The sequence below is a fragment of the Lathyrus oleraceus genome, chromosome 5, assembly GCF_024323335.1.
Source record: "Lathyrus oleraceus cultivar Zhongwan6 chromosome 5, CAAS_Psat_ZW6_1.0, whole genome shotgun sequence".
NCBI lineage: Eukaryota > Viridiplantae > Streptophyta > Magnoliopsida > Fabales > Fabaceae > Lathyrus > Lathyrus oleraceus.
This window is the reverse complement of record NC_066583.1, coordinates 458261465-458273001: the sequence shown is the minus strand read 5'-3', so window position 1 is coordinate 458273001 and position 11537 is coordinate 458261465. Positions and strand designations below refer to the sequence as shown.

Below are 11537 nucleotides of genomic sequence, written 5' to 3'. Positions count from 1 at the left end.
AAGTTAGAGAAAACTTTACAACCTAAAGTTACATTTGCTATTGATCAATCACATTTTAGAAGTAACATGAATAATCCTTATAAAAAGTACACTTATGTGGTAAAGGATCAAGTTAGCAAAAGAAACTCTCATCCGAACTTAAATTGTCTATATTGTTGCAAGAGGGGACATACTATTGCTAAATGCCGATTTAGAATATTTTTTGGCTCCTAAAGGCATTTTTCAATGGTTTCCGAAATGAAACCAAAGTTTCACTCACACACTAGGACCCAATGAAAATTGGGTACCTCCTTCCCTTGTTTAATTTGTAGGTGAAATGTCTTGAGGATACAGAGAGAACATGGTTTCTCGATAGTGGATGCTCAAGACACATGACGGGTGACATTTCCTTATTCTTTGACTTTGTGGCTAAGAAGAAAGGGGTTGTAACCTACAGCGATAATAAGAAGGGAGATATACTCTAAAAAGGTAGTGTAGGTAATCCCTCCTCTATTACTATATCAGACGTCCTTTTAGTTGAAGGCCTTAAGCACAATCTCATTAGTTTTAGCCAGTTATGTGACAAATGATATAAAGTATCATTTTCAAAAGATTGTTGCATGATTGAACATAATGATACAAAGAATGATGTGCTTAAGAGCTGAAGGATAAATAATGTACACATGCTTGACTTGAATGAAGTATCTTTGACTAGCGCTAAATGTCTCGTCTCCATGAGTGAAGACTCTTGGCTTTGGCATAGGCGGTTAGCGCATGTCAACTTTGACTTTCTAAATAAAGTTATTGCAAAAGATCTAGTAGTTGGTCTTCCCAAAATCAAAATTTCAAAAGATCACTTATGTGATGCGTGCCAAATGGGAAAGCAAACAAGAATCTCTTTTAAATCTAAAAATATTGTTTCCACAACGAGACCCCTTGAACTTCTTCATATGGACCTTTTTGGGCCATCTAGAATTAAAAGTCTAGGTGGAAACTACTATGGTTTTGTTATAGTAGATGACTACTCTAGTTTTTTTGTTGGACCATCTTCTTAGCAAGTAAAAGTGACACTTTTTCAGCTTTTGAAAAGTTTGCCAAGATTTCTCAAAACAAATTGAACACCAACATAGTTACTATCCGAAGTAATCACGGAGGTGAATTTAAAAACCACCTCTTTGAGGAATTTTGTGAAACAAACGACATTGATCATAATTTTTCTGCTTCAAAAACTCTACAACAAAATGGAGTAGTAGAACGTAAAAACCGAGTTTTAGAAGAGCTTGGAAGGATTGTGATCAATGAAAATGGCCTTCCTAAATATTTTTGGGACGATGTCATATATACGGCTTGTTATGTATTGAATAAGATACCCATTCATCCTATTCTAAACAAAACTCCTTATGAATTGCTAAAGGGAAGGAAGCCTAATGTTTCACATCTTCATGTCTCCGGATGTAAATGCTTTATATTAAATAATGGTAAAGAAAACCTTGATAAATTTGACTCAAAGGCCGATGAAGGTATCTTCCTCGGATACTCTCAATCTAGTAAAGCATATAGAGTATACAACAAAAGGTTACTTATCGTTGAAGAATCCGTGCATGTTTCCTTTGAAGAATCTTATCCGAAAATTGTCGGAGAAGGTATTATTGTTGATGGTGTAGGTGTTCCTTCAGAAGACATGATAAAAGATCAAGAAGAAAAGAGTGTTGAACCCTATCCGGAAAAAGATGAGGAGGAGCCGGATCATATATCTGAAAAGAAATAGGAGGATCATTCGATTAATAACAATGATCTTCCTTTGGAATGGAAATCTTCTAAGGATCATCCCATCGATAATATTCTAGGAGATATCTCAAAGGGAGTTGCCACACGGTCAAAGATAAGTAACTTTTGTTATCATTTTGCTTTCGTCTCTCAAATTGAGCCTAAAAACTCCAAAGACGCATTGCTCGATGAACATTAGTTTTTAGCAATGCAAGAGGAACTTAAATAGTACAAAAGAAATGAGGTGTGGGGTTTTGTTCCCCCTCCGCGAGACCATCGAATAATCGGTACTAAATGGGTGTTTAGGAACAAGTTAGACGAAAACAGAGTTATAACTCGTAACAAGGTTCGCCTTGTTGCTCAAGGGTATAACCAAGAGGAAGGCATCGACTATGAGGAAACTTATGCTCCGGTCGCCTGACTCGAGGCTATACACCTTTTGCTTACCTATGCTTGTTCTCAAAATTTCAAATTATTTCAAATAAGAGCGTTTTCCTAAACGGTTACATTAATAAAGAGGTCTATGTATCTCAACCTCCCGATCTTGAAAACTATTAGCATCCTAACTATGTTTATAAGCTTAAGCGTGCTCTGTACGGTCTCAAACAAGCCCCTAGGGCATGGTATGAGCGTCTTAGCAAATTTCTACTAGAACAAGGATTCTCAAGAGGGAAGGTTGATACAACCCTTTTTATTAAACGTCAAGGAAAATACTCTATTTTAGTTCAAGTCTATGTAGATGACATTATTTTTGGATCTACTAACATAAATTTGGTCAAGGAATTCTCTAAGTTGATACAGGGAGAATTTGAAATGAGCATGATAGGGGAGCTAAATTACTTCCTCGTACTTCAAATCAAACAACTTGAAGAAGGAACTTTTGTGAGCCAAGCGAAGTATTGCAATGAGTTACTCAAGCGCTTCGATATGGCAAACTCCAAAGTAATCGACACTCCAATGCCTACTGCGGTTAATATGGATCGAGATGAAAATGGTAAGGTCGTAGATATAAAAAGGTATATAGGTATGATCGGTTCCCTCCTCTATCTTACCGCATCTCGACCATATATTATGTTTAATGTATGTATGTGTGCTAGGTATCAATCATGTTCCAAAGAGTCACATTTAAAGGTCGTCAAGTGCATACTTAGATACCTTTGTGGTACTTCAAAGTATAGGCTTTGGTTTTCTAAGGGAAGTAATTGCTCTTTGGTTGGCTACTCTGATTCTGACTTTGCCGGTTGCAAATCGGATAGGAAAAGCACTAGTGACACTTTTCATTTTTATTCAAATTCCTTGGTGAGTTGGCACAGCAAAAAGCAAGTTTCAGTTGCTTTGTCAACAACCGAGGCGGAATACGTTACAGCCGGTAATTGTTGTGCTCAAATTTTGTGGCTCAAACAACAATTACTTGACTTAAATGTTCAACTTGAACATATTCCCATTTTTTTGTGACAACACAAGCGCTATCAATTTAACCAAAAATCCTATACTACATTCACGCACTAAACATATTGAAATTCGGTATCACTTCCTTAGGGATCATGTTGAGAAAGGTGATGTTGTCTTTGAGCACGTTGATAGCAAAAATTAACTTGCCGACATTTTCACAAAACCACTTGCGACGGAGCCTTTCTTCCACATTCGTAGGGAACTTGGTGTTCTCGATATCTCGGATCGCTTTTAAATTTATATATGATGCTTGCTCTATATCTATGCTTGTCTATTCTTTGATTTACAAGTGTGGGCTATGTGAGGACACTCATCGTCTATCATCATTGGAGGTAATATCGTTCTTATCTATTTGAACTATTCTGATCAAGTATGTATGTATATACGTGTTCTATGTAATGCAATTCTTGATGTTCATTTTATGGTTTGATCTAAGTTTGATCCATTTTTATGTTTGAATTATGCTTGAACTTGCTTAGGTATCATATTTAACATGCATGTTACTGTATTTAGTTATTTGTCTTAAAGTTTATGCTAAACAAATGTGGCAATGTTATTTACTTATTTTCTTTTTCTCCGTGCCTTATTTATGACTATAATTCTTACATTGACTTCATTTTATATGAATGGTTGTTAATGTTAATCTGTTGCAAAGTAGTTGACTACGTGCTTATGAATATATTTGTTTCATGTTGATCTTGTCCTTGTCTCTTTTTGATGTTGTCAAAGGGGGAGAAGCAATGGAAACACACACAACTTGATTATGATAGCAGATTTTTAAAGGAATGCATAAAATCAGGAGGAGAATGGCTATCAAAGTACGCGATTGTGCCACGGTTTGCCATCATCAAAAAGGGGGAGTATGTGAAGGAAAAGGTTCTTAGTCCTTATTTTAATGATGTCAAACCTTTTTAGTTGCTCATAATGTGTACTTTGGACGATGTCATCATATCATAGAATGCATTCATCCTCTAATATGCTCAAAGTATAAGTTCAATGTGTCCATGCATATAGGAGCATATCATAGATGTCAATAATGCACTTGATCATCGTTGATACCTTAGGTTCATAAGAGGATGATTTGAATTGACGAAAATACATCTCAAAAACTCATTTTTGACAGTTTCAGAACTTTGAGTTGACTTATGACTTGGAGCGGTAGAACTGTGAGTCGACTCATGACTTGGAGCGTAACTCTCGGGTCTGAACAGGTCGAGTCATAGATCGACTAAACTCTGGAAAAACTTGTTTGAGTCGACTCATCCCCTGTTTGAGTTGACTCATTGCCTGTTTCATTTGAACCATGTTGCCACGGGTCTGAACAGGTCGAGTCATAGGTCGACTCATGACTTGGAGCGTAACTCTCGGGTCTGAACAGGTCGAGTCATAGGCCGACTCAACTCTAGAAAAACCTTGTTTGAGTCAACTCATCCCCTATTTGATTCGACTCATCGTCTGCTTCACTTAAGTAGTTTCACCTCGGGTCTGAACAGGTCGAGTGACCTGTGTGAACAGGTCGAGTGGTCGTTGTTGGTACTCAATTTTGTGTTGTGTATTTTTGCAAAATTATTCTGTTATTTTTGTTACTTGGTCCTTGCATCATATATATATATATATATATATATATATATATATATATATATATATATATATATATATTCCAGAGTCTCTTCTTCAACAAACAACAAGAAAAGTGAAAGATACACACTAAAGTTCCTCTTCATCTTCATTCTTCATTGCATTTTTCAACAACCACACATAACAAATTTTGTTGATCATTGTGCATTGCTGTGGTGATAACGTCCAAATAGGATTGTGTAATCTTAGTTTGGGTAGAGGCTTTGAATGAGTTTTTCTTGAATAAAATCATTGGGGTTTTGTCCTCCAATAATTAGGGGCTTTTGCACTATTCTTTGCTTCATAGATTCAGCCGAGTGAAAGGTTTGAAGAACAGTGAGTTCGTTCAAACAAGTAACGGTAACCGGAGGATTGTGAAGAAATGTTAGGGTTCAAACGTCTTGCGATTGAAGTCATCTGAGATAGAATTTTTGAGAACGTGGAGTTCTTGCAATAAGGTAGATACAACCGGAGGTTTCACACAGATCCGATCGAAATCAGTGGAGTTAGAGTTTTGGAGAACGTGGAGTTCTTGCAATAAGGTAGCTACAACCGGAGGTTTGTTCGCAACGCTTGAAGGACTTGGTTCAACTATAATCAAGGGGAGAGAAGTGAATAGGATTTGCAACAACACTTGGGGTTGGTTGTGGTGATCATTTCTTCCCTTGTATTAACTTTGCAAGTTGTTAAGAAATATCTCAATTCTAGATTTAGAATTGGGGGCAGACGTACCCTAAGCGAGGACGAAAAGGAAAATGCCTAAACAAATCTGGTGTTGTTCTCTCTTTCTCTTAACTCTTTAAATTCTGCAGAAATTGAGTCTTGTGTGAAATTAATAGTAAAATTAATCTCGCTTAATTATTGTGCATAAAAACTGTTCGATAAATTGGTGCAATCACTTTGATTGCAACTAAGTAAAATTCTGCTCATTCAATTTGAGTGAAATTGAGACTTGATGTGGAGTGCACACCAAGTGTTTGATAAAATTAACCTCACACAAGTCTATCAATATTTTATTTGTTCTCTTATTGTGTTAACTCATCATTAGTGGTAACTATATCAAGGATTAGGGTAATTAATCGATTGATTAAGATAGTGGTTGATTATCTCTATTTCCATTTGGTATCACGCATACCCGATCTTTCCATTAACGGATCGTTTAGACGATTGTGGTCTAGGGAGGTTTCCCAACCTTTTAAAAACAATTTTAAAAAGCGCTAAATTTTAAATACTGATCTATTCAACCCCCTTCTAGATCGGTACTATTGTCTAACACACACAACATTTAATAAATATATCGGTAGTTGTAACTAGGCAATAAATTTACAAATACATAAATTAAAATGGCGGTCGGCCACATATTTATACCGATCTCTTGCTCTTGGATGTGTTGTCCGAGTGGGTTGACCTCTGACTAATATGGAGGACGAGGTCTTCAGCTTCAGATATGGTCAACCTTTGATGGATGTGTGCGAGATGCTTTTCCTTGTTGATCGACTTCCATCGGGTTCAAAATCATGGTTAGACATAAATAGTGTTCCTCGACCGGTCCATTAAATCTTTCCTTAGGAACATAGATGCAGGATGGCACTTGGAAGTTGTTATCCGCCACCAGGGTGCTTCTTCAGTCAATCTATCTAGCTGGAGTCCAGATAGGCTTGTATGGTTTTTCATTTGGAACACGAGTGTTGGACGGTGGTCGAATGTGGATATCGGCAGGTCTTATGTCAGCCAGGATCTGGGATATGCTTCACCGAGCATCTCTAATGGCCTATGTTTCTCTATCCGGTCGGTGGAAGCCCTAGTGCATCTCGCATAAATCCTACGACATCTGTAGGGTGCACTCCAGTATTTGATCGGCACCCGAAGTTAACTATGAACTTGCGATACTCGGGCGCCATTAACTACGAACTTACAATATTTGTCATTGGCCTCCCCTTGAGCCCATAGAACGGGTGAGATGAGTAGGCCTCATCATGATAAGCCTTTAGCCGGCCCAGAAGATATAGTAACATGATTTGAAAGATGCATACAAATATGAAACTAGTATGTTTTAAATGAACTATTGGGATGCAATATAACTTAAATTTGAAATATGTTTTAGTGAAATGACAACTTAACTTTGAAACACACAAATCTGACACCAACAATACAAACATGTTAATATTCCAAAGGTGTCAAAATAAGAGGAAACTAGCAGTTGAAGTAGTTATCTTCCGTTAATAGCTTGCACATTCTATTCTTGATGATGTCCGGTTTACGTATATTAACTTGTAACTCAATGTATGTAAAGGAAGAGTAAATAACTACCAAGATGATAAGTGAGTAGTAACTCAAAGAACTCTTAACTTTTTTATTATCCTTTGTTCCTCAAAGCATGCTACACTCAGTCAATAGCAGTAGGTGCATGAATTACAAAGTATCTCTCAACAATTTTCACAAAGGACTTGAAAAGACCAACTGTTCTAACAAAAGATAAGACAGAAATTGCAAAGATTTTGAGATAGCAAAGCAAAGAAAAGGGATCCATATCAATTTGATGCAATCATAAAATCTAAACACTGTCATTAATAACGCGCATCATTTATCATAGTATTCATGTTTGAACACTGGTAGATTTGCAGAGAGTTGATTAGAGATTGCGCTTCCAGTTTTAATTGATGGAAGCTTGAATCAAACCGATGCTTTTGATACTAATTTGTTGGGATAACTTGTCACACAAGGTAATTGGCATAAAGAAAGATAGATGAAATTAGAGAGAAATTAGAATGAAATTAAAGTGAAGAGAGAGTTTATTCAGATGATTTAACACTGTTACAAAGATTAGAGAGAGTATATATATAAATCAGAAAGCCAACTAATTAACTAACTTTTAAAACTATCAAGTTGTGACAGTTTGCTTGTGTTGCATCAAACTGCTACTTAAAACTGAATTGAAACACAATATAATATTCTTTGGTTCAATTTATTTTTCAAGAAAGAGAAGACATATGAATGAAATAGAAAGAAAGTATTTTGCCATCCATGGTAGCGAGACATTGGTGAGGATCAGTGTTCATTTACTTACTAGTACTGTGCTGTAGAAATTGAAAAGGCATCAGCTGCTTTTTACTTTTTAACTACAAATCACAATTAGTTTGATTGCAATATTGTATTTGTATGCGAAAGAGGCTATCATAAATGGTAAAACACATTATAAGAGGCTATCATAAATGACAAATAAGAGGCTATTAGTGTTATGTTTGTATACAAATATGTTAATATTTCAAAGTAATCGAAATAAGAGGAAGTTAGCAGTTGAAGTAATTATCTTCTGTTATTACCAATTATATTCTTGATTCTGATTATGCATACTAACTTGTTACTCAATGTACAGCCAAAACCATTCCATTCCATTCACTAGAACACTTTTCTTTTTCCTCTCTCAACTTTAAGATATTATGTCAAAGTAAGACAGAAATTAGCAAAGCACAATTTACCATAAAATAAAATGTAAACATTGTCATTGTAAATAATAACATCAAAACACAAATCCTGCATCTTTACAAATAATCAAAAGACTCTAAAACTTAAAGAGCTATAAACTAGTACTAATTATCATCAAGACCTATGAAGAACAGAAAAATCAAATCTTTTCTTCTCTTCATTCCATTTGAGTCCAATTTCATCTCCTTTCTTTAAGCTTCTCCTGTCTACAAAATCTGTGATCCATGTATTGTTGAAGACATGACTATCGTTGGAAGGTCGTATCTTGAATGTAAGAGAAAGAGGAAATCCAATGTCAACATCAAATACTTCAACTTCAACTCCTTCTTTCTCAGCTCTAACTTTATCCACCACTGGAACCACCCACTTCTTAGCCATATCTTTGTTTAACAGAAGTCTACAGTTATCATCAAGATCACTATTTGTCAGCACCTTCTTGATCATCCATGGATCACCAACATTGGTTGAATAATCAGAACTGCATGTGCTGTTTGTTGTTGAAACATAGGTTTCTTGTTGGACAGGTTTTTGTTTCTTGACAAATTGTGTCTCATGGAGACAACTACAAACATTAAGAGATAGATGGAGACAGACATTAGGATATGAAGACATATCCAACAGAGATGAAGAAACATTGTTCATCTTGTTCTTTTTGGTTTCTTGGTGTCCACGTTTCCGCTTACGGGTGACTTGTGTGGAACATGAACAAGAACCAAAAGCAAGTACAAGATGGGGACAAACATAGGTAACAGAAGAAGAAACAGACGATGATGATGATGATGAAGAATATGAAGATGAATGGGATGAGGCAGGCATGAATGAATGATATGAGGTAGCCATGGATCAAAATCAGAGAAAACCGCACGCAGAACAAGATGAGAAAGTTTCACTCTGAAATTGAAAGAAAGTGTTATGCAGAAAGTGATAAACAACTAATTATATTTATAGCTAATTGAGCTTAACGGCTACTTAATCTTTTTCATGTCGGTTCATTTTTCCTTATTTTTTTCTACTTCAAGATTACATTTTATTTTTATTTTCTCAATTTTATTAAATCTTAATGAATCTTTCATTTTTATTACATGTCAATGGCTAAAGATTTTTTTTGTTAGTTTTAAATTTTTTATTTACACCGATAGGCTTTTTCATGATTAGGGTTTCTTAATTTTATTAATTTTCTATTTAATAAATAAATCTTTTTGTTATAAACCTCCAATAGTTAGTTAAATAAAATAGGAATCTTTTTATTAAATCTTAATGAATCTTTCATTTTTATTACATCTTAATGACTAAAGATTTTTTTTTGTTAGTTTTAAATTTTTTATTTACACCGATGGGCTTTTCTTGATTAGAGTTTCTTAATTTTAGTAATTTTCTATTTAATAAATGAATCTTATTATTATAAACCTCCAATAGTTAGTTAAATAAAACAGGAACCCTTCTTGAATAAAAAAAATAAGATGATCCCTTCTTAATTAATGAATCTTAGATTTTTATTGGGTCTTAATGATCACAGATTTTGTTTCTGTTAGTCTTTATTTGTTTTATTAATTGGATTGACTTTTTAAAAATAGATTTTTTTTTTTTAACTTTTAGTTTATCAATTTTATTAAATCTTATATTTTTATTACATTTTAATGATTTTTTTTTGTCACGTTTTACTTTTATTTACACAGATCGGCTTTTTTCAGTTGTAGATTTATTTACTTTTATCAATTCTTAATCACAAATTTCAAAATTTTAATCTTACACTTACACGATTCATTAATTTGTTTTTTGTTCATATATATTACATTGATTACGACATTAATTCTCAATAAGATGATAATTATTTATCTCAACATTTCTTTTTTAATAATAAAATATTTTAATTTCTTTTCAAATATCTTGTGATAATTGAATTCAAATTCAAATTAATATAATTGAAATCGTATTTATATTTTATGATTTCTTGCACATTTATCTTCACAAACTGATAAATTAATTTTAAATTTGGATAATTGTTTTTATTTTATATTTTATAAGGAATCTTTAAAAGAGAATTCAAACATACCCAAAATTATTCAGATTTTTCTTTTGCGGTTTTTGTTTTTGGATCGATTTTTTTCATTTGAATCGGTTGAATTTGAACGCTCATACTCCTTATGAACAACTAAAGTTAGGTCACTTTTTAACCTAAATCCTAAAAACAACAAACCTTGAAGCATGAATCACCACCGATTGAGGTCTTTTGAGTTTTAATAAGAACATTTAGCGCCCACTAAAGGACCTAAATCTTGACATAATGTTAGAAAAACACTCACGACCATCTCGATAAACAATAGATAAACATGCAACCTTCACGTTCAACAAGATTTTATATGAAAAAACTTCTGAGCTTTTTCCTTCTCACCATCCATCTTTAACTTCGTAACGTAAAGGAAACTTTTGGGGAGTTGAGAGATAGAATAGTAAAAAATTCTTTCAAGATCGTTTTCAAAAGTGAAAAGTCTCTTTACCTAGATCTCTTAGAACAACTAGAATCACTATGAATTTATATGTTTACCTCCTTGAAGTGTCGAGGAGAATACAAACCACCAACATCATAACTTCAATGTCTCTATCCAGTCCACACGATAATTTGTCTCAAAATGCATTGAGCTACCTGGCGACTACAATAATGCTAAATTGTAATTCCTTATTGTAGTTGGTGTAGTGATGTTGAGATCGAAAATTCACAGTTGGCTATATGTTTATGCTAAGTGGTGCACCAGTTGCTTGGAGTTCGAGAAAGAAGCCAGTAGTGGCATTATCGTCATGCGAAGCAGAATACACAACTGCTTCCCTTTGTGCATGTCAAGCAACATGGATGGTGAATTTTGAAATTCTAGTTATCAGACTTTGGATGTCACACTGGTTGTTATGACATCCAATTCTGCACAGACAGGGATTATGCAGAACTTAACAGTAAGTGCAATAAATAACACAAGTAATTGTTCACCCAGTTCAGTCCAACATGACCTACATCTGGGGGCTACCAAGCCAGGGAGGAAATCCACTATTAGTAGTATCAATTCAAAGCTAAACTCACCCGTTTACAACTTATCACTTAATCCCTACCCAATGCAATTTCAATCTTAACCTAAGATCAGAGTTCCTACTCACTCCCCCTCAATCACCTCAGTGATATTAAAAACACTTTGAAGTCACACTTCAAAAACAATTCTTGGTTATGCTTCACAGCTTAAACCAAGATA

At 34.5% G+C, this 11537-nt stretch overlaps 1 protein-coding gene across 1 annotated transcript; it reads right to left on the bottom strand.

Annotated features, from left to right (window-relative positions):
- Positions 1–8415: 8415 nt before the first annotated feature.
- LOC127081308 (B3 domain-containing protein At2g33720-like) lies at positions 8416–9117 on the bottom strand. Its single transcript, XM_051021578.1, has one exon. It carries the CDS (start codon positions 9115–9117, stop codon positions 8416–8418), a length of 702 nt encoding a protein of 233 aa, XP_050877535.1.
- Between the last annotated feature and the right edge of the window lie 2420 nt (positions 9118–11537).